At 53.0% G+C, this 23,878-nt stretch overlaps 3 protein-coding genes across 3 annotated transcripts; all 3 read right to left on the reverse strand.

The window, feature by feature from the left end:
- Positions 1-157: 157 nt before the first annotated feature.
- On the reverse strand, positions 158-20,095 carry LOC131841836 (uncharacterized). Its single transcript, XM_059190181.1, has 3 exons — positions 19,969-20,095; positions 18,578-19,559; positions 158-329 (listed from the first exon to the last, which is right to left on the reverse strand). Exons 1-2 carry the CDS (start codon positions 20,093-20,095, stop codon positions 18,583-18,585), a joined length of 1,104 nt encoding a protein of 367 aa, XP_059046164.1. The 3' UTR covers positions 158-329; positions 18,578-18,582.
- Positions 9,681-12,283, reverse strand: LOC131841835 (serine/arginine repetitive matrix protein 1-like). The gene is made up of 4 exons (XM_059190180.1): positions 12,144-12,283; positions 11,446-11,780; positions 10,611-11,331; positions 9,681-10,524 (listed from the first exon to the last, which is right to left on the reverse strand). The coding sequence occupies exons 1-4, from the start codon at positions 12,281-12,283 to the stop codon at positions 9,681-9,683; spliced, it is 2,040 nt and encodes a 679-aa protein (XP_059046163.1).
- LOC131841838 (uncharacterized) lies at positions 12,370-12,783 on the reverse strand (the record flags this gene model as incomplete). The annotated part of the gene is made up of 1 exon (XM_059190184.1): positions 12,370-12,783. A coding segment is annotated over exon 1 (414 nt), but the record flags the coding sequence as incomplete, so codon positions are not given.
- Positions 20,096-23,878: the final 3,783 nt, after the last annotated feature.

Raw genomic sequence — 23,878 nt, forward strand, 5'->3', positions numbered from 1 at the left:
TATTATTATTATTATTATTATTTGATAATAATAATGAGAGAGCCGATCTATGTGTTGAGTGTGCAATAACTAGCTCCTTTTTTAAACTCACGAGTTAAAAAAGTTAATGTGTTTTTAACTGAAGCATGAAAGTAATTTATATTATTGACCTGACAGAATTGCCACCAAAGTTTGTAACTTACACTATACTGTTTCTTTGTGTTGTCAGACAGCGATGCCAACATTAGATCTATTGCCTCGGAAGGAATATCCCGAGTCAGGAACGCCATCCTGAGAGAGTCGCTGCACCCAGCGTAAGCTGTTTGTGTAGGCGATGTGGGGTTTGATTCCTGGAATCGGATTTTAGAAAATTATCTTTAGGTGTAAAGTAAATAATTTTGGAGACTAAAAGGCTTTTTAATAGTGGGAACCACGGCTGTGCAGGCCAGTTAGGAAAGACTAAGATACCATGCCCCTTATCATTAATAATTTTATGTAGACACCTTAATATTAAACAAAAAGGTGGAAATGCATAAAAGAATTTGTCTTTCCAGGAAATTGTGAATGCATCGACACACAACGCATCTGGGTCTGGGAACCACGAAATATAAACATCGCATTTGGCGTTAGTACGAGAAGCGAATAGATCTATTTCTGGTTGGCCAAAATAACTGGTTATTGTTTGAAAGGTTTCTATCGATAGACCCCATTCGGTATCAGAATTTACTCTCCTTGATTCGATGTCAGCTTCTTTGTTTTCCTTAGTATTAATGTAAGAACCATATAACATAATATTTCGCTTCTCGCACCATTGCCATATTTGCCTCGACAAATCGTTAAGGTGGGGATATTGTATACCCCCCATTCGGTTAACGTAACTCAATGCGGTAGTGTTGTCAATTCGTAGCAAAATAGTACAATTAACGTTTTCCTTGGCTATAGTTTTTAGTGCAAAATAAACCGCTAGCAGTTCTAAGTAATTAATGTGACATTGTAATTCGTCCTTTTTCCAAGTCCCATGTACTCGCGTTTGGTTACAATACGCTCCCCAACCTGTTTTAGAGGCGTCTGTAAAAATTTCTAAAACATAGCTAGGTGCTTTTATATCATTAAATGTATGTTGTATATTTTCTTTCCACCAATTGAGATCATCATACACATTTATAGGAAAATTAATGACTGAGTCATAATCATTATTCTTTAACAACATGAGATATTTCTGTCTTTCTAATTGTTTTGTATATACCCAGCCGTATTTAACGGCTGGACAAGCTGCTACAAGGACGCCAATGAGTTGAGAAAATTCCCTAATGGTACATGTAACTACTGAATAATATTTTAATAATAATTGTGTTATTTTGATACGTTTTTCATCTGGTAATGAAATTGTTAAGTATACTGAATCAAATAAAAATCCTAAAAATCTGCCTTGTTTTCTAGGTACTAATGAGCTTTTTTCAAAGTTAATAACGAAACCAAGGCTAGATAGCAAATCTAGTGTGTTTTTGACATTATTTTTACACTCATCATAGTCAGACCCTATACAAAGACAATCATCGAGGTATATCACAGATTGATGACCGAGGTTTCGTAAAAATTTAACTACCTCCCTCATAATTTTTGTAAATATCCTAGGTGCTATTGAGAGGCCATATGGCATGGCATTAAATTTATAGGTGATTATCTGTGAATCTGTTATGGCCGGTAAATAAAATCCCAGGTTCACTTCACTGGTTTAATTTTCTTGATTGTTACAACAGTCTTGCTGACCCGTACTAAACTACTAGACGAATATATAATGTGGCAGGAATCATTATATCGCTCGCCGAGCTGGCTTAACGCCGCCACGTCACGTAAATGACGTGATCACTCGGTGGAGAGTAGGTCGCGCGGGAGCGCGCGAGTGGCGTCCGGTGGGCGCGCGTGGAGGGGGGCGAGGTCGCGCAGGTGCGCTTCGCGCCCGCTGTCCGCGCGCGAGAACATCGCGCGCGTTAACCGGACGACGAACTGCTCCACCGATGGGACCTTGAGGTCGCGGGCGATCACGTCATTACGGACGTACCGTCCGGCATTTGTGCACAGACGGAGGGCGGCGTTCTGTTGGACCTGCAGTCTCCGCCGCTGTGAGGCCGAGCACAGTGCGTACCATGCGGGGGCGGCATATGTGAGCCGCGAACGAATGTAGGTCTTATAAATGCCTACTTTCGTCCGCAGCTGCAGCCTGGATTGCAAGACCGGTCGCAGCATAGCGCGCGCAGCCTTGGCTTGGGTAACAGCCCGGTCCACCTGCGGCTTCATACGCAGCGACCGGTCGATTTCCACCCCTAGGTAACGCACTGTGCGCTCCCACTGGATGGGCTGGCCTCTCAGTAAGAGGGGCGGCGGGCATTTGCACCCGGGGCGGGTAAGCAGCGCCACCGTTTTACCCACGTTAACGGTGGTACGCCACTTATCCAGCCACTCGGGGAGCAGGTCCAACAGCCGCTGCATTTTGCGAGCGGCTGCGTAGGCTCGGCGAGACGACGTAAGAAAGGCACTGTCGTCGGCGAAAAGAGCGAGGACGACATCCCTCTCTCCCTCTCGGAGCTCATCCCTCAAGGTGGGGATGTCGTCTGTGTACGTCGCGTAGAGCGCTGGCGAAATGCAGCTGCCCTGCGGGACTCCGGCGGCAATTGGGCGTGTGGTAGAGTCACAGTTCTCGACCGAAACATAGAAGCTCCGGCCCGAGAGGAACGAGTCTACTACTCGCACGTATGCTGACGGCGTGTTGGTGTCGAGCAACTTCGACACCAAACCGTCGTGCCACACACGGTCGAACGCCTTCTCTATATCGAGAAATACGCCGACCGTGTAGTGGCCGCGGTTGTGCTCGACAGCCATATGGTGGAGCACGCGCGTCAGCTGCAAAGTCGTCGAGTGTCCGCCTCTGAAACCGAACTGCTCGTCGCGAGGCGACAGAGTCGGTCTCAAGCGGCGGAGCAGGAGGCGCTCAAACGACTTTGCTACGTGCGAGAGCAGAGTGATGGGCCGGTAGCTTCCCGGCAGGCGCTTGTCCTTGCCGGGTTTCGGGAGGACTATGACTCTACCCAACTTCCAGTTGGTAGGGAAGTGGCCGGTCCGGAGTATGCCGTTGTAGAGCCTCGCTAGACACGCTAGGGCTCTACGGGGCAGCTGTGCGAGCGCTGCGGTGCTGATCCCGTCCGCTCCGGGTGCTTTGCGCTTCGGCAGGCGGCTGACGAGCCGCCTTACCTCGCCGGGCGAAACGAAGCTCACTTCGTTTACGTCCGGCGACGGAGCGGTACGGAAATCGCATACGCGACGTACGACTCGCTCGTGGTGCTCGACGACAGTGCTGGGTGCGTCGGCGGCTATTGGATTGGCCGTGAATTGCCCCTCCAAGTGCTGTGCCAGGATTTCTGCCCGGTCTTGGGCTGCGTAACGACGTCTGCCCGTCTCGTCAAGCAACGGGCAGACGGGAGGTCGTGCATTGGTGAGCTGTCGATTGAGTTTGTGCAGGTCGGTATCGTGTTCGCCGGCCCGGGATATGACACCCTCCCAGGCGGCTCCACGCCAATCCCGCACTCCCTCCGACAGCTCTGCAGCCAAGCAGTTGAGCTCACGCTTGACCCGCGGGCAGCGGGTTCGGGCCCATAGGCGACGGAGGTTCTTTTTCCGGGCGAGTTTTTCGCGCAGATGGTGTGGCAATTCCTCTCGACGGCGAGAAGCCACGTTTATTGTGGTAGTTGCCGCCTCCACTGCGGTGCGAATTCGCTCCGTTATGAGTGTGGAGGCGGCTTCGACACCCGCTGGCGATGATAGTTCGCCGTCGAGGTGTAGATGCTCCAATTCTGCGCGAAAAACACGCCAATCCATCCGCCGCCTCGACGGTCTCGTCGGTGTGGTGGTGGTGGAGAGGTCAAGCGTGGCTAGAACTGGGAGGTGCTGCGTGTCAAGGTCGTACAGCACCTCCAGTAAGACCGGGCAAGGCACAGCCTGCACTAGGGCAATGTCCAGAACGTCTGGGCTATGTGTGGGATTTGTGGGTACGTGGGTTGGGTGCGCTGGGCCCAACACCTCGTACCCGTGGATCTGCGAATCCTGGAGGAGTCTTCGACCTATCGGCGAGCACAGACGGGAACCCCAAGCCGTGTGCTTCGCGTTTAGGTCGCCCATAAGCAGGGTGGGACTCCTCCCATCCAGAACGTTCCGGACATCGGAGGGGCTGAAATCCAGTCCCGGGGGACGGTAAGCTGCCAGGACCTTCAGTTCCGCGCCGTCGACGTTGATGCTGACTCCTATGGAGCGCATGACGCGGAACTCGGGGCGCTCTAACTCCACGTGGACTACGTCCCGACGGACTAGTACCGCCGTACCGCGGTACGCAAGGCCCGCCGGTGACGTTTCGTCGCGTCTATACACGTGGTAGTTAGGCACCCTCAACGTCTCCTTTTCTGTGAGCTTCGTTTCACCCAGGAGTATGATGTGCACATCCTGGGTGCGAGCTAGGAGACGGGACTTTATCCTTTATTCCCCGGGGTTCCAGTACACAATGCGCAGGCTAGTACCCGCCATTTGTGTACTGTTGGATTTTGGCCAATCCATTTAATGCCGCCGACTTAGTATCTGCGCCGGCCGCGAGCGTAGTAAGCAGCTCCGTCAACAGGCTAATAAGCATGTTCAGTGCTCTGTCGACGGGCGCTTGTGTGAAGGGGGTGGGTGCGGTGTATATCGTTCGCGCCTCTGGGTGTGCGGTCCGTGTGGGGGGCGCGGGAGGTGCGCGTCTTGCGTCCGCCTGTGGCGGCTCGAATGCCACTCTCGGCACGCTATGTGCCGGTGGCGCCGCCCGGCGGCGACGTGGCGCAACTCGTGGACCCTGTGTTGGGACGGCATGCGTGGGAAGGCCCCACCCTTCCGGTGCGATGTACGCATAGCTTGTAGGGGTGGGATCCGGTAAGAAGGGGATTGGAGTTGAGGCCGTAACTGGCCCATCACCGCGCCTCTTCTTGCCGCGTCTTCGGCGGCGGCGTCTTTTATTTTCACCGGTGTCGGTGCCGCGATGCGTCGGCTCGTTGGCCGGCGCCATTAGGTTGGCGCCGGCTGTTTCCTCGACCGTTATTACGGGAGGAGGGGCCTGGGCGACGTAGGTACGCGGCGCCGCGGTGGGTTTATTACGACGCTGTGTTTGCGCCACGGGCGTTTTTGTCGTCGCGGTAGGGACGGGGGGGCGGGGTTTGATGCCCCTCTGCCGTGCCTCCCTCTTATACACCGGGCATTTTCTGTCGTTGGCCGTATGTGCCTTGGCGCAGTTGGCGCATGTCGGTTTTTGGTCCCTCGGCCTGTCGCAGTTCGCCGCCGGGTGCTCCCCACCGCAGCGAACGCATTTCACAGGCCGGTGACAATTGACCGATGCATGGCCGAATGCCTGGCATCTGTGGCATTGTGGCAGCACCGATGCCGGCTTCCACGCCTCAACGACGACGCCCCGCATGTACAGGAGCTCATCAGTCGCGTACAAGCGTGTGAGCTCGTCCCTGTCCATGGGGTCGAGTTGGGCGTGGAAAATGCAGCCGGGGCGGCCGCGACGCGCGGGTATGCCCCGCACTAGCCGCACTCCGAACCCCTTCTCCTGCAGTGCCTCCGCAATCTTGTCATTGGGCGTGTCGGCTGGGAGTCCTCTTATCGCCACCTTAGTGGGCAGTTCGGAGGCCAGACTATAAAAGTACCAACTTATTGTTGGGTCCTTTTCGCTGGCCTCTACCAAATACCTTTGGACGGCACGGAATTCTTCGTCCGTCCTAGGTAGGAATCTGACCCCCGTGCCGTAGGGTCTTGCGTTGGGTGCCTCCCCCAGTACGCGCCTGAGCTGGTCGAAGTGGCGCGTCCAGTTAGGGAGGCGTTCTGCCACTATGGGGGGTATTTTCCTCGCCCTGTGGCGGGTTCAGCGCCTGCGTCGGCGTTCCTCGTCTGAGAGGGGAGGGGCGGAGCGAGGGCCGGGGCAATTGAGGTGGCAGGGGCTGGGGTGGCGGGGGCCGCGGTGGCGGGACCCGCCGCTACTGCCGCGAATGACGGCGGGGTTCGTCGTCGCGGCGAGGGGACGGGGGGGAGCAATGGCTCGGGCGATTGTGAAACCGCCTCGAGTGCCACATAAGAAGTGGCGTCATATCCACCCCTATCTAATGTGTAGGAACGGGGTAGTGGCGAGGGTGCTCGCGATGTCTCGGGCGACGACGCTGGTGACGGCGACGAGCATGCGTCACCGTAAAATCGCCTGTCTTCCCCTCCCTCCTCGCTCCCGCTATCTGGCGGGGGGGAGGGTGAGCGCGGAGGGGGTGAAGGCTTTCGCCGCACGGTACCCGACTGGGACGGTAGGGGTTGGTAGCCCTTGTCCACAAGCCGGATTCTCGGCGTCGGCGGCACCTTCACTAGGTCAAGGTCGCGGGGGGGGACTCCTCTACGTCCCTCCGTTTGTCGCCTCTAGCGGGCGAGGTCGGCGACGGCGGTGCGCGTCTTTTAGATGGGCCAGGTTGCGCGCATCTTTCCCCTCTGCCTGGTTCCCGGTCGGCGGCATCATTGCCGCTTCCCGCGAGGGCAGAGGGGGTGCCCTTGGATGCCGGGCGAGCGTGGAAGGTCCCCAGCTCAGTGGCGGGGACCAGCTTGGTCGGGTTCCTTAAATCCCGACGCACAACAGTTCGGGGAGCTCCCCTGTCAGGAGGTTTCCTGGGGGCTTTGCCCCTTTGCGACATCACGACACGAAAGGGTGATGTACTAGGAAAGGGGACTGGTGGGGTGGGAGAGGGTGGTGTGGGGGCTGGAACCCCACGACGAACCTACCGAAAGGTAGGGAATTCCGCCCTGAAAGGGCAGGTGATCGCACTGTAAGACAGTCGCAAGTGGATTGCAGCAACGAATTTGCGTCAACAAATTCGGTCTGCAATCCTAGCGCGTTCTCTCGCTAGACAAAGTACACTTTGTGTAGCTGGATTACGCACTGTATCGCTCTCAACAATTTGCGCAAGTGGGCACCAGTTGCGGGGCTCACTCTGGAGACTCGACGGCGAACCGGAGTCTCACAGAGGATCACACGACCAACGGTAAACTCAACAAGCAACAAACTGGAAAGCGACCTAATCTTCCATAGTCAGTCGAGGTCGTCCGCTGGTCCTTACGGACCGCCGGGTGCGGGCCTCGAGCATATGCTCTTTGCCCGGGCGTACTGCTGGGGTGTGCCACCCCAGCGTCGTTCGTTTACCGGCCGGCCTGCCGGCCGGCCGGAAGCCAGCTGCTTCCCAGCAGCCGGCTGAGGGAGTCGTGTGGGAGGACTATTTAAGTCGCTCGCCGAGCCGGCTTAACGCCGCCACGTTCCCACTGTATGGGCTGGCCTCTCAGTAAGAGGGGCGGCGGGCATTTGCACCCGGGGCGGGTAAGCAGCGCCACCGTTTTACCCACGTTAACGGTGGTACGCCACTTATCCAGCCACTCGGGGAGCAGGTCCAACAGCCGCTGCATTTTGCGAGCGGCTGCGTAGGCTCGGCGAGACGACGTAAGGAAGGCACTGTCGTCGGCGAAAAGAGCGAGGACGACATCCCTCTCTCCCTCTCGGAGCTCATCCCTCAAGGTGGGGATGTCGTCTTTGTACGTCGCGTAGAGCGCTGGCGAAATGCAGCTGCCCTGCGGGACTCCGGCGGCAATTGGGCGTGTGGTAGAGTCACAGTTCTCGACCGAAACATAGAAGCTCCGGCCCGAGAGGAACGAGTCCACTACTCGCACGTATGCTGACGGCGTGTTGGTGTCGAGCAACTTTGACACCAAACCGTCGTGCCACACACGGTCGAACGCCTTCTCTATATCGAGAAATACGCCGACCGTGTAGTGGCCGCGGTTGTGCTCGACAGCCATATGGTGGAGCACGCGCGTCAGCTGCAAAGTCGTCGAGTGTCCGCCTCTGAAACCGAACTGCTCGTCGCGAGGCGACAGAGTCGGTCTCAGGCGGCGGAGCAGGAGGCGCTCGAACGACTTTGCTACGTGCGAGAGCAGAGTGATGGGCCGGTAGCTTGCCGGCAGGCGCTTGTCCTTGCCGGGTTTCGGGAGGACTATGACTCTACCCAACTTCCAGTTGGTAGGGAAGTGGCCGGTCCGGAGTATACCGTTGTAGAGCCTAGCTAAACACGCTAGGGCTCTACGGGGCAGCTGTGCGAGCGCTGCGGTGCTGATCCCGTCCGCTCCGGGCGCTTTGCGCTTCGGCAGGCGGCTGACGAGCCGCCTTACCTCGCCGGGCGAAACGAAGCTCACTTCGTTTACGTCCGGCGACGGAGCGGTACGGAAATCGCATACGCGACGTACGACTCGCTCGTGGTGCTCGACGACAGTGCTGGGTGCGTCGGCGGCGATTGGATTGGCCGTGAATTGCCCCTCCAAGTGCTGTGCCAGGATTTCTGCCCGGTCTTGGGCTGCGTAACGACGTCTGCCCGTCTCGTCAAGCAACGGGCAGACGGGGGTCGTGCATTGGTGAGCTGTCGATTGAGTTTGTGCAGGTCGGTATCGTGTTCGCCAGCCCGGGATATGACACCATCCCAGGCGGCTCCACGCCAATCCCGCACTCCCTCCGACAGCTCTGCAGCCAAGCAGTTGAGCTCACGCTTGACCCGTGGGCAACGGGTTCGGGCCCATAGGCGACGGAGATTCTTTTTCCGGGCGAGTTTTTCGCGCAGATGGTGTGGCAATTCCTCTCGACGGCGAGAAGCCACGTTTATTGTGGTAGTTGCCGCCTCCACTGCGGTGCGGATTCGCTCCGTTATGAGTGTGGAGGCGGCTTCGACACCCGCTGGCGATGATAGTTCGCCGTCGAGGTGTAGATGCTCCAATTCTGCGCGAAAAACACGCCAATCCATCCGCCGCCTCGACGGTCTCGTCGGTGTGGTGGTGGTGGAGAGGTCAAGCGTGGCTAGAACTGGGAGGTGCTGTGTGTCAAGGTCGTACAGCACCTCCAGTAAGACCGGGCAAGGCACAGCCTGCACTAGGGCAATGTCCAGAACGTCTGGGCTATGTGTGGGATTTGAGGGTACGTGGGTTGGGTGCGCTGGGCCCAACACCTCGTACCCGTGGATCTGCGAATCCTGGAGGAGTCTTCGACCTATCGGCGAGCACAGACGGGAACCCCAAGCCGTGTGCTTCGCGTTTAGGTCGCCCATAAGCAGGGTGGGACTCCTCCCATCCAGAACGTTCCGGACATCGGAGGGGCTGAATTCCAGTCCCGGGGGACGGTAAGCTGCCAGGACCTTCAGTTCCGCGCCGTCGACGTTGATGCTGACTCCTATGGAGCGCATGACGCGGAACTCGGGGCGCTCTAACTCCACGTGGACTACGTCCCGACGGACTAGTACCGCCGTACCGCGGTACGCAATGCCCGCCGGTGACGTTTCGTCGCGTCTATACACGTGGTAGTTAGGCACCCTCAACGTCTCCTTTTCTGTGAGCTTCGTTTCACCCAGGAGTATGATGTGCACATCCTGGGTGCGAGCTAGGAGACGGAGGTCCTGGACTTTATCCTTTATTCCCCCGGGGTTCCAGTACACAATGCGCAGGCTAGTACCCGCCATTTGTGTACTGTTGGATTTTGGCCAATCCATTTAATGCCGCCGACTTAGTATCTGCGCCGGCCGCGAGCGTAGTAAGCAGCTCCGTCAACAGGCTAATAAGCATGTTCAGTGCTCTGTCGACGGGCGCTTGTGTGAAGGGGCGGGCGCGGCGCGTGCCGAACGCGGCGCGGGGTATGCGGTGTATGTGGGAGGCGCGGGAGGTGCGCGTCTTACGTCCGCCAAAAGCGGCTTGAAAGCCACTCTCGGCACATTGTGTGCCGGTGGCGCCGCTTGGCGGCGACGTGGCGCTGCACGCGGGCCCTGATTTGGGACGGCATGCATGGGAAGGGAGGGGGGTGCGTTGTACGCAAATATTGGGGTGGGATCAGGTAGGAAGGGGATTGGGGTTGATGCCGTCACGGGCTCATCTCCGCGCCTCTTCTTGCCGCGTCTTCGGCGGCGGCGCTTTTTAATTGCACCGGCGTCGGCGCCTCGTTGCGTCGGTTCGTTAGCCGGCGCCATTAGGTTGGCGCCAGCGGTTTCCTCGACCGTTATTACGGGAGGGGGAGCCTGGGCGACGTATGTACGAGGCGCCGCGGTGGGATTATTGCGCCGCCGTTGCTGCGCCTTGGGCGCCGTCGACGACGCAGTGGGGACGGGGGGACGGGGTTTGATTCCCCTCTGCCGGGCCTCTCTTTTATACACCGGGCACTTCCGGTCGTTGGCGGTGTGAGGTTTTGCGCAATTGGCACATGTCGGCTTTTGGTCACGCGGCCTGTCGCAGTTCGCCGCCGGGTGCTCCCCACCACAGCGAACGCATTTTACAGGCCGGTGACAATTGGCCGATGCATGGCCGAATGCCTGGCATCTGTGGCATTGTGGCAGCACCGATGCCGGCTTCCACGCCTCAACCACGACGCCCCGCATGTACAGGAGCTCGTCAGTCGCGTACAAGCGTGTGAGCTCGTCCCTGTCCATGGGGTCGAGTTGGGCGTGGAAAATGCAGCCGGGGCGGCCGCGACGCGCGGGTATGCCCGCACTAGCCGCACTCCGAACCCCTTCTCCTGCAGTGCCTCCACTATCCTCTCATTGGGGGTGTCGGCGGGGAGGCCCCGTATCGCCACCTTGGTGGGCAGTTCGGAGGCCAGACTATAAAAGTACCAACTTATTGTTGGGTCCTTTTCGCTGGCCTCTATCAAATACCTTTGGACGGCACGGAATTCTTCGTCCGTCCTAGGCAGGAATCTAACCCCAGTGCCGTAGGGTCTTGCGTTGGGTGCCTCCCCCAGTACGCGCCTGAGCTGGTCGAAGTGGCGCGTCCAGTTAGGGAGGCGTTCTACCACTATGGGGGGGTATTTGCCTCGCCCTGTGGCGGGTTCTACGCCCGTATCGGCGACCTTACCCTGTGAGGGCATTTGCGGGGCTGGAGCCGTGGTGGCGGGGGTTGGGGTGGCGGGGCCTGCCACTACTGCCGCAAAGGACGGCGGGGTTCGTCGTCGCGGCGAGGGGCCGGGGGGGAGCATCGGCTCGGGCGATTGTGGCACCGGTTCGAGTGCCGCATATGACGTGGCGTCATACTCGCCCCTATCTAGCGTATAGGAGCGAGGTAGCGGCGAGGGCACACGCGAGGGTGCTGGCGAAGGCTCAGGCGAGGTCGCAGGCGACGCATGTACGTCGCCGTAAAAACGCCTGTCTCCCCCTTCCTCCTCGCTCCCGCTATCCGGCGGGGGGAGGGTGAGCGCGGAGGGGGTGAGGGCTTTCGCCGCACGGTACCCGACTGGGACGGTAGGGGTTGGTAGCCCTTGTCCACAAGCCGGATTCTCGGCGTCGGCGGCACCTTCACTAGGTCAAGGTCGCGGGGGGGACTCCTCTACGTCCCTCCGTTTGTCGCCTCTAGCGGGCGAGGTCGGCGACGGCGGTGCGCGTCTTTTAGATGGGCCAGGTTGCGCGCATCTTTCCCCTCTGCCTGGTTCCCGGTCGGCGGCATCATTGCCGCTTCCCGCGAGGGCAGAGGGGGTGCCCTTGGATGCCGGGCGAGCGTGGAAGGTCCCCAGCTCAGTGGCGGGGACCAGCTTGGTCGGGTTCCTTAGATCCCGACGCACAACAGTTCGGGGAGCTCCCCTGTCAGGAGGTTTCCTGGGGGCTTTGCCCCTTTGCGACATCACGACACGATAGGGTGATGTACTAGGAAAGGGACTGGAGGGGTGGAAGAGGGTGGTGTGGGGGCTGGAACCCCACGACGAACCTACCGAAAAGTAGGGAATTCGCCCTGAAAGGGCAGGTAATCGCACTGTAAGACAGTCGCAAGTGGATTGCAGCAACGAATTTGCGTCAACAAATTCGGTCTACAATCCTACCGCGTTCTCTCGCTAGACAAAGTACACTTTGTGTAGCTGGATTACGCACTGTATCGCTCTCAACAATTTGCGCAAGTGGGCACCAGTTGCGGGGCTCACTCTGGAGACTCGACGGCGAACCGGAATCTCACAGAGGATCACACGACCAACGGTAAACTCAACAAGCAACAAATTGGAAAGCGACTAATAATTTTTCATAGTCAGTCGAGGTCGTCCGCTGGTCCTTACGGACCGCCGGGTGCGGGCCTCGAGCATAGGCTCTTTGCCCGGGCGTACTGCTGGGGTGTGCCACCCCAGCGTCGTTCGTTTACCGGCCGGCCTGCCGGCCGGCCGGAAGCCGGCTGCTTCCCAGCAGCCGGCTGAGGAAGTCATGTGGGAGGACTGTTTTAAAGTCGCTCGCCGAGCCGGCTTAACGCCGCCACGTCACGTAAATGACGTGATCACTCGGTGGAGAGTAAGTCGCGCGGGAGCGCGCGAGTGGCGTCCGGTGGGCGCGCGTGGAGAGGGGCGAGGTCGCGCAGGTGCGCTTCGCGCCCGCTGTCCGCTCGCGAGAACATCGCGCGCGTCAACCGGACGACGAACTGCTCCACCGATGGGACCTTGAGGTCGCGGGCGATCACGTCATTACGGACGTACCGTCCGGCATTTGTGCACAGACGGAGGGCGGCGTTTTGTTGGACCTGCAGTCTCCGCCGCTGTGAGGCCGAGCACAGTGCGTACCATGCGGGGGCGGCATATGTGAGCCGCGAACGAATGTAGGTCTTATAAATGCCTACTTTCGTCCGCAGCTGCAGCCTGGATTGCAAGACCGGTCGCAGCATAGCGCGCGCAGCCTTGGCTTGGGTAACCGCCCGGTCTACCTGCGGCGTCATACGCAGCGACCGGTCGATTTCCACCCCTAGGTAACGCACTGTGCGCTCCCACTGGATGGGCTGGCCTCTCAGTAAGAGGGGCGGCGGGCATTTGCACCCGGGGCGGGTAAGCAGCGCCACCGTTTTACCCACGTTAACGGTGGTACGCCACTTATCCAGCCACTCGGGGAGCAGGTCCAACAGCCGCTGCATTTTGCGAGCGGCTGCGTAGGCTCGGCGAGACGACGTAAGAAAGGCACTGTCGTCGGCGAAAAGAGCGAGGACGACATCCCTCTCTCCCTCTCGGAGCTCATCCCTCAAGGTGGGGATGTCGTCTGTGTACGTCGCGTAGAGCGCTGGCGAAATGCAGCTGCCCTGCGGGACTCCGGCGGCAATTGGGCGTGTGGTAGAGTCACAGTTCTCGACCGAAACATAGAAGCTCCGGCCCGAGAGGAACGAGTCCACTACTCGCACGTATGCTGACGGCGTGTTGGTGTCGAGCAACTTCGACACCAAACCGTCGTGCCACACACGGTCGAACGCCTTCTCTATATCGAGAAATACGCCGACCGTGTAGTGGCCGCGGTTGTGCTCGACAGCCATATGGTGGAGCACGCGCGTCAGCTGCAAAGTCGTCGAGTGTCCGCCTCTGAAACCGAACTGCTCGTCGCGAGGCGACAGAGTCGGTCTCAGGCGGCGGAGCAGGAGGCGCTCGAACGACTTCGCTACGTGCGAGAGCAGAGTGATGGGCCGGTAGCTTGCCGGCAGGCGCTTGTCCTTGCCGGGTTTCGGGAGGACTATGACTCTACCCAACTTCCAGTTGGTAGGGAAGTGGCCGGTCCGGAGTATGCCGTTGTAGAGCCTCGCTAGACACGCTAGGGCTCTACGGGGCAGCTGTGCGAGCGCTGCGGTGCTGATCCCGTCCGCTCCGGGCGCTTTGCGCTTCGGCAGGCGGCTGACGAGCCGCCTTACCTCGCCGGGCGAAACGAAGCTCACTTCGTTTACGTCCGGCGACGGAGCGGTACGGAAATCGCATACGCGACGTACGACTCGCTCGTGGTGCTCGACGACAGTGCTGGGTGCGTCGGCGGCTATTGGATTGGCCGTGAATTGCCCCTCCAAGTGCTGTGCCAGGATTTCTGCCCGGTCTTGGGCTGCGTAACGACGTCTGCCCGTCTCGTCAAGCAACGGGCAGACGGGGGGTCGTGCATTGGTGAGCTGTCGATTGAGTTTGTGCAGGTCGGTATCGTGTTCGCCGGCCCGGGATATGACACCCTCCCAGGCGGCCCCACGCCAATCCCGCACTCCCTCCGACAGCTCTGCAGCCAGGCAGTTGAGCTCACGCTTGACCCGCGGGCAGCGGGTTCGGGCCCATAGGCGACGGAGGTTCTTTTTCCGGGCGAGTTTTTCGCGCAGATGGTGTGGCAATTCCTCTCGACGGCGAGAAGCCACGTTTATTGTGGTAGTTGCCGCCTCCACTGCGGTGCGGATTCGCTCCGTTATGAGTGTGGAGGCGGCTTCGACACCCGCTGGCGATGATAGTTCGCCGTCGAGGTGTAGATGCTCCAATTCTGCGCGAAAAACACGCCAATCCATCCGCCGCCTCGACGGTCTCGTCGGTGTGGTGGTGGTGGAGAGGTCAAGCGTGGCTAGAACTGGGAGGTGCTGTGTGTCTAGATCATACAGCACCTCCAGTAAGACCGGGCAAGGCACAGCCTGCACTAGGGCAATGTCCAGAACGTCTGGGCTATGTGTGGGATTTGAGGGTACGTGGGTTGGGTGCGCTGGGCCCAACACCTCGTACCCGTGGATCTGCGAATCCTGGAGGAGTCTTCGACCTATCGGCGAGCACAGACGGGAACCCCAAGCCGTGTGCTTCGCGTTTAGGTCGCCCATAAGTAGGGTGGGACTCCTCCCATCCAGAACGTTCCGGACATCGGAGGGGCTGAAATCCAGTCCCGGGGGACGGTAAGCTGCCAGGACCTTCAGTTCCGCGCCGTCGACGTTGATGCTGACTCCTATGGAGCGCATGACGCGGAACTCGGGGCGCTCTAACTCCACGTGGACTACGTCCCGACGGACTAGTACCGCCGTACCGCGGTACGCAATGCCCGCCGGTGACGTTTCGTCGCGTCTATACACGTGGTAGTTAGGCACCCTCAACGTCTCCTTTTCTGTGAGCTTCGTTTCACCCAGGAGTATGATGTGCACATCCTGGGTGCGAGCTAGGAGACGGAGGTCCTGGACTTTATCCTTTATTCCCCCGGGGTTCCAGTACACAATGCGCAGGCTAGTACCCGCCATTTGTGTACTGTTGGATTTTGGCCAATCCATTTAATGCCGCCGACTTAGTATCTGCGCCGGCCGCGAGCGTAGTAAGCAGCTCCGTCAACAGGCTAATAAGCATGTTCAGTGCTCTGTCGACGGGCGCTTGTGTGAAGGGCGCGGGCGCGGCGTGTGCCGAACGCGGCGCGGGGTGCGGTGTGGGAGGCGCAGGAGGTGCGCGTCTTACGTCCGCCAGAAGCGGCTTGAAAGCCACTCTCGGCACATTGTGTGCCGGTGGCGCCGCCTGGCGGCGACGTGGCGCTGCACGCGGGCCCTGATTTGGGACGGCATACATGGGAAGGGTGGGGGGTGCGTTGTACGCAAATATTGGGGTGGGATCAGGTAGGAAGGGGATTGGGGTTGATGCCGTCACGGGCTCATCTCCGCGCCTCTTCTTGCCGCGTCTTCGGCGGCGGCGCTTTTTAGTGGTAGTACCGGCGTCGGCGCCTCGTTGCGTCGGTTCGTTAGCCGGCGCCATTAGGTTGGCGCCAGCGGTTTCCTCGACCGTTATTACGGGAGGGGGAGCCTGGGCGACGTATGTACGAGGCGCCGCGGTGGGATTGTTGCGCCGCCGTTGCTGCGCTGTGGGCGCCGTCGACGTCGCAGTGGGGACGGGGGGACGGGGTTTGATTCCCCTCTGCCGGGCCTCTCTTTTATACACCGGGCACTTCCGGTCGTTGGCGGTGTGCGGCTTTGCGCAGTTGGCACAGGTCGGCTTTTGGTCACGCGGCCTGTCGCAGTTCGCCGCCGGGTGCTCCCCACCACAGCGAACGCATTTGACGGGCCGGTGACAATTGGCCGACGCATGGCCGAATGCCTGGCATCTGTGGCACTGAGCTAACACAGATGCCGGCTTCCACGCTTCAACGACGACGCCACGCATGTACAGGAGCTCGTCCACCGCATATAAGCGTGCGAGCTCATCCTTGTCCATGGGGTCGAGTTGAGCGTGGAAGATACAGCCGGGACGACCGCGACGGGCAGGAATACCCCGCACCATTCGCACTCCGAATCCCTTATCCTGTAGGGCATCCACTCTCCTCTCATTAGGGGTGTCGGCGGGGAGGCCCCGTATCGCCACCTTGGTGGGCAGTTCCGAGGCCAGACTATAGAAGTACCAACTTATAGTTGGGTCCTTCTCGCTGGCCTCTATGAGGTATCTCTGGACGGCTCGGAATTCGTCGTCCGTCCTTGGCAGGAATCTGACCCCACTGCCGAAGGGTCGTGCATTTGGAGCCTCCCCCAGGACGCGCCTAAGCTGCTCGAAGTGGCGCGTCCAATTTGGGAGGCGTTCTGCCACTATGGGGGGGTATTTTCCTCGCCCTGTGGCGGGTTCAGCGCCTGCGTCGGCGTTCCTCGTCTGAGAGGGGAGGGGCGGAGCGAGTGGCGGGGCACCCGAGGTGGCAGGGGCTGGGGTGGCGGGGGCCGAGGTGGCGGGACCCGCCGCTACTGCCGCGAATGACGGCGGGGTTCGTCGTCGCGGCGAGGGGACGGGGGGGAGCATCGGCTCGGGCGATTGTGGCACTGATTCGAGTGCCGCATATGACGTGGCGTCATACTCGCCCCTATCTAGCGTATAGGAGCGAGGTAGCGGCGAGGGCACACGCGAGGGTGCTGGCGAAGGCTCAGGCGAGGTCGCAGGCGACACATGTACGTCGCCGTAAAAACGCCTGTCTTCCCCTTCCTCCTCGCTCCCGCTATCTGGCGGGGGGGAGGGTGAGCGCGGAGGGGGTGAGGGCTTTCGCCGCACGGTACCCGACTGGGACGGTAGGGGTTGGTAGCCCTTGTCCACGAGCCGGATTCTCGGCGTCGGCGGCACCTTCACTAGGTCGAGGTCGCGGGGGGGGGACTCCTCTACGTCCCTCCGTTTGTCGCCTCTAGCGGGCGAGGTCGGCGACGGCGGTGCGCGTCTTTTAGACGGGCCGGGTTGTGCGCATCTTTCCCCTCTGCCTGGTTCCCGGTCAGCGGCATCATTGCCGCTTCCCGCGAGGGCAGAGGGGGTGCCCTTGGATGCCGGGCGAGCGTGGAAGGTCCCCAGCTCAGTGGCGGGGACCAGCTTGGTCGGGTTCCTCAGATCCCGACGCACAACTGTTCGGGGAGCTCCCCTGTCAGGAGGTTTCCTGGGGGCTTTGCCCCTTTGCGACATCACGACACGAAAGGGGACTGGAGGGGTGGAAGAGGGTGATGTGGGGGCTGGAACCCCACGACGAACCTACCGAAAGGTAGGGAATTCCGCCCTGAAAGGGCAGGTGATCGCACTGTAAGACAGTCGCAAGTGGATTGCAGCAACGAATTTGCGTCAACAAATTCGGTCTACAATCCTAGCGCGTTCTCTCGCTAGACAAAGTACACTTTGTGTAGCTGGATTACGCACTGTATCGCTCTCAACAATTTGCGCAAGTGGGCACCAGTTGCGGGGCTCACTCTGGAGACTCGACGGCGAACCGGAATCTCACAGAGGATCACACGACCAACGGTAAACTCAGCAAGCAACAAATTGGAAAGCGACTCAATCTTCCATACAAATTTCGTTGGTTACGTATTCCGGAGGCAATACCTTATCGTGAGCTCCGTGTTTTTAGCTCGATTCTAAAGTTAATTTTCATTATGACTTTTGGAGTTTTTCGATGTTATTACCTCTGTAACACGTTTTCCCCCGTATAATTCTTATTTACATATGAACTTTGCATAATTCTCTATCTAAAAAGTACACATACATAAACATCACAACAGTATTTCTTATAAATACAAGGTAAATTATCTTTGACTTACATCGATTTTCACATTTAACAATAGTGAAACACTACAACTATAACAGGAACATTACTTATATCTAGTTCGTTATAGTTATATTAACATGACTAAACGCTGTTTACATACATTATTACTCGTTTTTCATACCGTTACATTTACGTTATTATAAACTTATCTCTATAATATTACGCGTTGTACTCTATATTTACATTATTATTAATCATAGTTTATGTTATTCCACGCTGTCCTCTACAGAATCAATCCCTTCAAATTGGAAACGTAAAAATTTACGAAATTGGATATTTACCGGAACCAATAAATACGCTTCTGTGTTAAGATCTATAGTCGCTAGATAACAATCTTTCGATATTAACTTAGAAGCTGTCCTGTAGTCCTCCATATTACAGTGTGACTTGACTACATATTTGTTTAAGGACTTAAGGTTTAAAATAAATCTTTTTCCCCCATTAGGCTTTGGAGCTAAAAATATTTTAGATAAAAATTGGTCATCTGAAGAGTGACATATTGACACGGCACCTAAATTTGTGAGATTATCTATAGCTAATTTCATATCTTGTTTTTCTGAATCTGGCCAAGACGAAATGGGTGCATTTAATTGAGTAACAGTTTTCTCGAAGGGAATATCTATGCCTTCGCTTATCCATTTAAGGACTAAACTATTAGAAGTTATTTTACGCCATTGACTATAATAAAATTTTAGCCTACCGGCATGTACCTGATTTATACTCGGCGAGGTACTCCTCGAGTCTTGGATGGCAGTGGTTTCAATTGAGGACCTCCGGGTTGAACTGGTGGCCGTTGACTTGTCCGCCGTAGTCCTCCGCGCCCCCCCCTGTTCGACGAGTAACGAGGAGGGCCCTGCCAGTTTCCCTGGTTATTAGGCCGAGTTGATGGTATTTGTGTTTGCAGTGGTGGGGCTTTTGGGGCGTTTGGGGCCTTCTTTATATGTTGGCTTTGTTTAGCAATTGCTTTGGACGCCTTAATTTTCTCAGATAATTTACTGCCAAATAGTAAATCATCTCTCTCTGAGGCTTGTATTAATTGTAAAAATGACTTGTCCAGACCAGGAGATATAAATTTTATTCTACTCTCTGTATTTTGAAAATGAAGATCGGACAAGATATATATACCATCGCTAATGAATTTAATTGCGTCAACCTTATTACTGGTTTCGGACAACAATATATTGAGTCCTCTATTTATGGCTGTGATACCAACTCCTAATTGTTGTTGGGATGCCAAAATTTTCTTATCCCGGAACCTACCAGTTTCGGGTAAAGCGGCTAAAATTTCCGGATTTAATGTTGGCGCTTTTAAAAGGGGACAATTTTCAGGAATAAGGTAATCTTTAATTAATTTCTCGCGAACATCTTTACTTAACCCCTTTTTTAATAATGGTGTCCAAATTTTTGCTAAACAATCGTGTATTTTTTCCCCGTAATCCGGGGAGTCATTAGTAATCTCCCCTAAGGCTATTAAAATATCTGGATCAACCTCCTGTATAGAGCAATTGGCTTGTATTGCTTCCGAGGATTTCTCCGGTTCAGCCTCCGTTGATATGACGGTGGGTGGTTGCGGTTTGATCGAATCCGCAGGATATTCTTTATCCGGCTCCACCACCAACGGAAATATTTCCACTGGCTCTGGTTCTTCCTCACAGGGAGATTCAACCATCGGGAATGACTCATCCTCTGGATCTGTCATTAAAACCAGACAAGTATTAATTATGTATTATTATAGAAATAAATATTTATTTCTAAGAAAAATAACCATTGTGTTGTCATCGCGGACAACCTCTTGGTTGAATAATTTCTATATTGTGTAGTACACAAATAAAATTGTTGTACTTTAGTGCATATATGCCGTTGTGTTATCATCGCGGATAACCTCCAGGCTTTTTAATGTTACAATTAGGCATCATCACCTTCGTGTTACCATCGCGGGCAACCTCCAGGCACCTAATTTAATTAACGAATGATCGTCTAGTATTTTTTATAATTAAAATTAGACATAGTCACTTTCGTGTTACCATCTCGGGCAACCTCCCAGTTATCTAATTTTTATAAATTTTTGTGGGTAAAAATTATATATTGATAATGTACTTACTTTGTTCTGGTACTGAAGGAGATTCTGATGATCTACTTGCACCAATTAAACGTTTTTGCTTCTTTTGAATTTTCCGTATTTTCTTACTATAATAATTAATTTTTTCTTCAGCCGATCGTTTCGGCATAATTATAATATTTTAATTAAAAATAATATTAATTTACAAATATTACTAACTAAAATATTGCAATAAACGAAGTAAAAATGATAATGTACGTATGATTATTATGATATTTTAAGCTAAAAGAACACGTCCGTCCGTTGCCGCGCACGAAAAAGGAATGAAGAACGTTAGTGCTACAGAGAATAAAGAAGGTATCGTAGGGTAGACAAAAAAAAAAAAATACATTCTCTAAACCGTGCGTCACGTTGCTTGTAGGTTAAGGAAACTACCTAGTTATTATATCTGAAGAATGAAGCGACGAAATATAATTATAAAATTTGGTGTTTTGCAGGAGTTCATGATTTGCTTATAAATTGACTATTGGCTCAGATGACCTTAAAGAAATTATCAAAGGAAGAAAAACAATGAGCATAATACTAATAACCAATACTTAAAGAGGATGAATTAAGAAGTTCAATGGAGTTATAATGACGGTGACAATGGCATTGATATTCTAAAAAAGGAGCTACAGAGGTAAGGTAGACTGGGCCGTCAAGCATTAAATTGCGTATTGACGGACAGGTTGCATTAAATTGCGTTGGCTGGGCCATCAGGCATTAAATTGCGAACTGATGGACAGATTGCATTAAATTGCGTTGGCTGGGCCATCAGGCATTAAATTGCGAACTGATGGACAGATTGCATTAAATTGCGTTGGCTGGGCCATCAGGCATTAAATTGCGAACTGATGGACAGATTGCATTAAATTGCGTTGGCTGGGCCATCCGGCATTAAATTGCGAACTGATGGACAGATTGCATTAAATTGCGTTGGACTGGGCCGTCAAGCATTAAATTGCATATTGGCGGACAGGTTGCATTAAACTGCGTTGGCTGGGTCGTTAAGCATTAAATTGCGTATTATCGCCCAGTTTGTGTTAAATTGTCTTTGGCGGGGTCATCAAGCATTGTATTGTGTATTGATGAATGGTGTCCTATTCATTAAAGGTAAATTGATAGAATGTTGCATTAAATTGCGGTTGAATATAAGTAATAAAAAATTGCCAGTTTTAATGCATATTAATTATCGGAGTGAAATGGAGCGGATTCAGTAAAATATAATAAATCAAAAGTCATAGGACACAAATTAATTTTGGTCGAAAATATAATTTCTATAACTAATATAATTGACGATTGCTGGAGTACGTAGAGTCGCTGTGGTGATATATGTGGTATACGTCGATCGCTCAAAGACTGATCTGACAACCTTTCCTAATATTTTAGCACTGAATTAATGCAGGTGATAAGAGAGATAATTTTGGTACGATAAAGAATGGTTATAGTTATACCCAATTAATACTACATACTGATATCAGATGTGTAGACAGAATATAGTGGAAAGTCGTTTGCAATTGTTGATGCAACTCTTGATATAATAATAATATCCTGGTATACTACCACAGGACCCATCAATATTTTACGGAATGATAATAATAAATAGTGGGGAGTTTTGAAGAAATTCCAGATCATGTTTTAGATAATCAGTTTTCAAATGTACATGATAAAGAAAAATACTACATGTAAATAACATTGCATGAGACAGATAGAATGGAAAAAAATATAAGTATTTACCTTAAACCTACAAAATATAAAGTAGTGACTACTATGATAGAGATAGAGCTTGGAGATATTAGAAGGTATGTTAGCAGATTCAAGCTTGCCTGCATCAGATGCTGCTGATATCCCAAGCAAGCCTGCACAGGCGATTGATACCATAGTGAAGCCAACACAGGGTGCTGCTGCCGGACCTGTGCGCTCTAAGCGTATTATGAAGGCGAAGCCATAGATTAAGATATGTATAGTTATACCTTTATTTCCAGTATTATTTTTATTTTTACTTCACCCACTTTAATTTTTGTTTTATTAATTATCGTAATGTAAAATTTGTTTTCTCAGGTAATTGTCATTTAATGTAAATCATAGTTCTTTCAGTCACTCCATGACAGTGACAGCGACAGTTACGTAAAGACACATCTATGATAGACTATGAAAACACTGTCACTTGTCATTTGAACATAATCTTGTTTTTCATTTTTGTGTAACTGGATACTTGCCTTATTTATTTTGTGAATTTATGTGAGATAAGGTCAAATCGATTTCTAATCATTATAATAACATTCTTGTTTTTGATTTCTTTTAAAAAGTTGTTATAGTATTCGATAACGTAAATTGTGAACTTGTGCTAATATTATTGTTAATTTTGAGTTTTTGTCAGCAGTTGGCCGGCGGTTTGTGCATTGCAACATTGTCGGTGTAACGGTTACGTTTTATTTATTTTTAGATATATATATATACATATTGTAGGATATATATATATATAAATATCCCCTTGGGCACTTTGTGGCTCAGACGTGCCGTATAGGTAGTTTTTTGTTGATCCTTTTTCACTTGTTGATCCGGAGGCCTTTTGTTGATCTAATGCCAGATGACCATATATAAATGTTGATCCGTTTTGAGCCACAACTGTCACGACGAGTAATAATAATAATTAAGCGATTTATACACGATTTTATACAAATCCACCTTTTTGGCATACGAGCAGTTCTTGATCCAATTCAAACGGGCCAATCAGGGTGCAGCATTTGCCAAGGGCTTCCTCATTGGCACGTTTGGGCTACTACATTATGGCTACAGTAACTTAATAATGTCTAGCTAGTATTTCAAAAATAATAGTCTACCTAATCTAAATATTTATAGAAATCAGTCTGGAGTAACGTGACTCCAGATCAAACCTCAATACTTGTTATTTTTTGGATGGGAATCTTTTCTTTTGTAACAACGTTACTGAGCGAATAAAGAGAAGACGCAACGGCGGATCCAGGGGGGAGCGTCATGGAGGTCATGGGAGTCATGGGGGCGTCATGACTCTCCCCCCCTTAGCCCAGAACTTAGGTAGACCACTAATTGAACTAAAAAATAATGAAACAGCAAATTTTTTTGCACGATCGGAGTGTTGGTGCAGTAGTATTAATTATAATTAAACATTGTTACTTAAAACATAACAGTTAAAGTACTATAACACTAAAAGCAAAATAGGTATTTTCAAAATACTTTTTCAAAATAAATTACCCTTTGAGTTTTTGTTCAAACCTCAGATATTATATTTATTTTAGGTATATCAATCAATACATAGTATAGCATAGTACAGTCTGTCTGTCTGTCTGTTTGTTCCGGCTAATCTCTGAAATAGCTGGACCGATTTTGACGGGACTTTTTTTGGCAAGTAGCTGATGTAATAAGGAGTAACTTACGCTACTGTTATTTTAGAAAAATAAAATAAAATTTCACGCGGACGAAGTCGCTGGGGCCAGCTAGTCTATAGATATACCGAGATTTAATGTTTAAGTTGCTATTATGTTATTGACAAAATTTTACTGTAATGTTACTATTACGTTATCCTACACAATTTGTATTATTTTGGATGAATAAATAAATAAATAAATAAATAATAATCTATACATCTATACATTTAATAAAAATTGGAGTGTCTGTTTGTAATATTGAAAAAACCGTTTTTTACTACATGCATATGAATATATATAAGGTACATATACCAAAATAACTATTTTTATAATTTTAGTCTGTCTGTCTGTCTGTCTGTTTGTTCCGGCTAATCTCTGAAATGGCTGGACCGATTTTGACGGTACTTTTTTTTGGCAGGTAGCTGATTTATAAGGAGTAACTTAGTTACTTTTATTTTAGAAAAATAAAGTTAAATTCCACGCGGACGAAGTCGCGGGAACACCTT

The sequence above is a fragment of the Achroia grisella genome, unplaced genomic scaffold (assembly GCF_030625045.1).
Source record: "Achroia grisella isolate CSIRO2021 unplaced genomic scaffold, CSIRO_AGI_Agris_v1 utg19464, whole genome shotgun sequence".
Taxonomy (NCBI): domain Eukaryota; kingdom Metazoa; phylum Arthropoda; class Insecta; order Lepidoptera; family Pyralidae; genus Achroia; species Achroia grisella.

What these genes read in the sequence shown, in the direction of transcription:
- LOC131841835 (XM_059190180.1), bottom strand. Translation starts at nt 12,283, where the DNA reads ATGACTTCCTCAGCCGGCTGCTGGGAAGCAGCCGGCTTCCGGCCGGCC. An exon ending in CTCGAGGCCCGCACCCGGCG is followed by an intron (nt 11,781 to 12,143) that starts GTCCGTAAGGAC and finishes GTGGGGTTCCAG; the next exon opens with CCCCCACACCACCCTCTTCC. An exon ending in GCCGACCTCGCCCGCTAGAG is followed by an intron (nt 11,332 to 11,445) that starts GCGACAAACGGA and finishes CTACCGTCCCAG; the next exon opens with TCGGGTACCGTGCGGCGAAA.
- LOC131841836 (XM_059190181.1), bottom strand. Translation starts at nt 20,095, where the DNA reads ATGCCGAAACGATCGGCTGAAGAAAAAATTAATTATTATAGTAAGAAA. An exon ending in TCCTTCAGTACCAGAACAAA is followed by an intron (nt 19,560 to 19,968) that starts GTAAGTACATTA and finishes TTTTAATGACAG; the next exon opens with ATCCAGAGGATGAGTCATTC.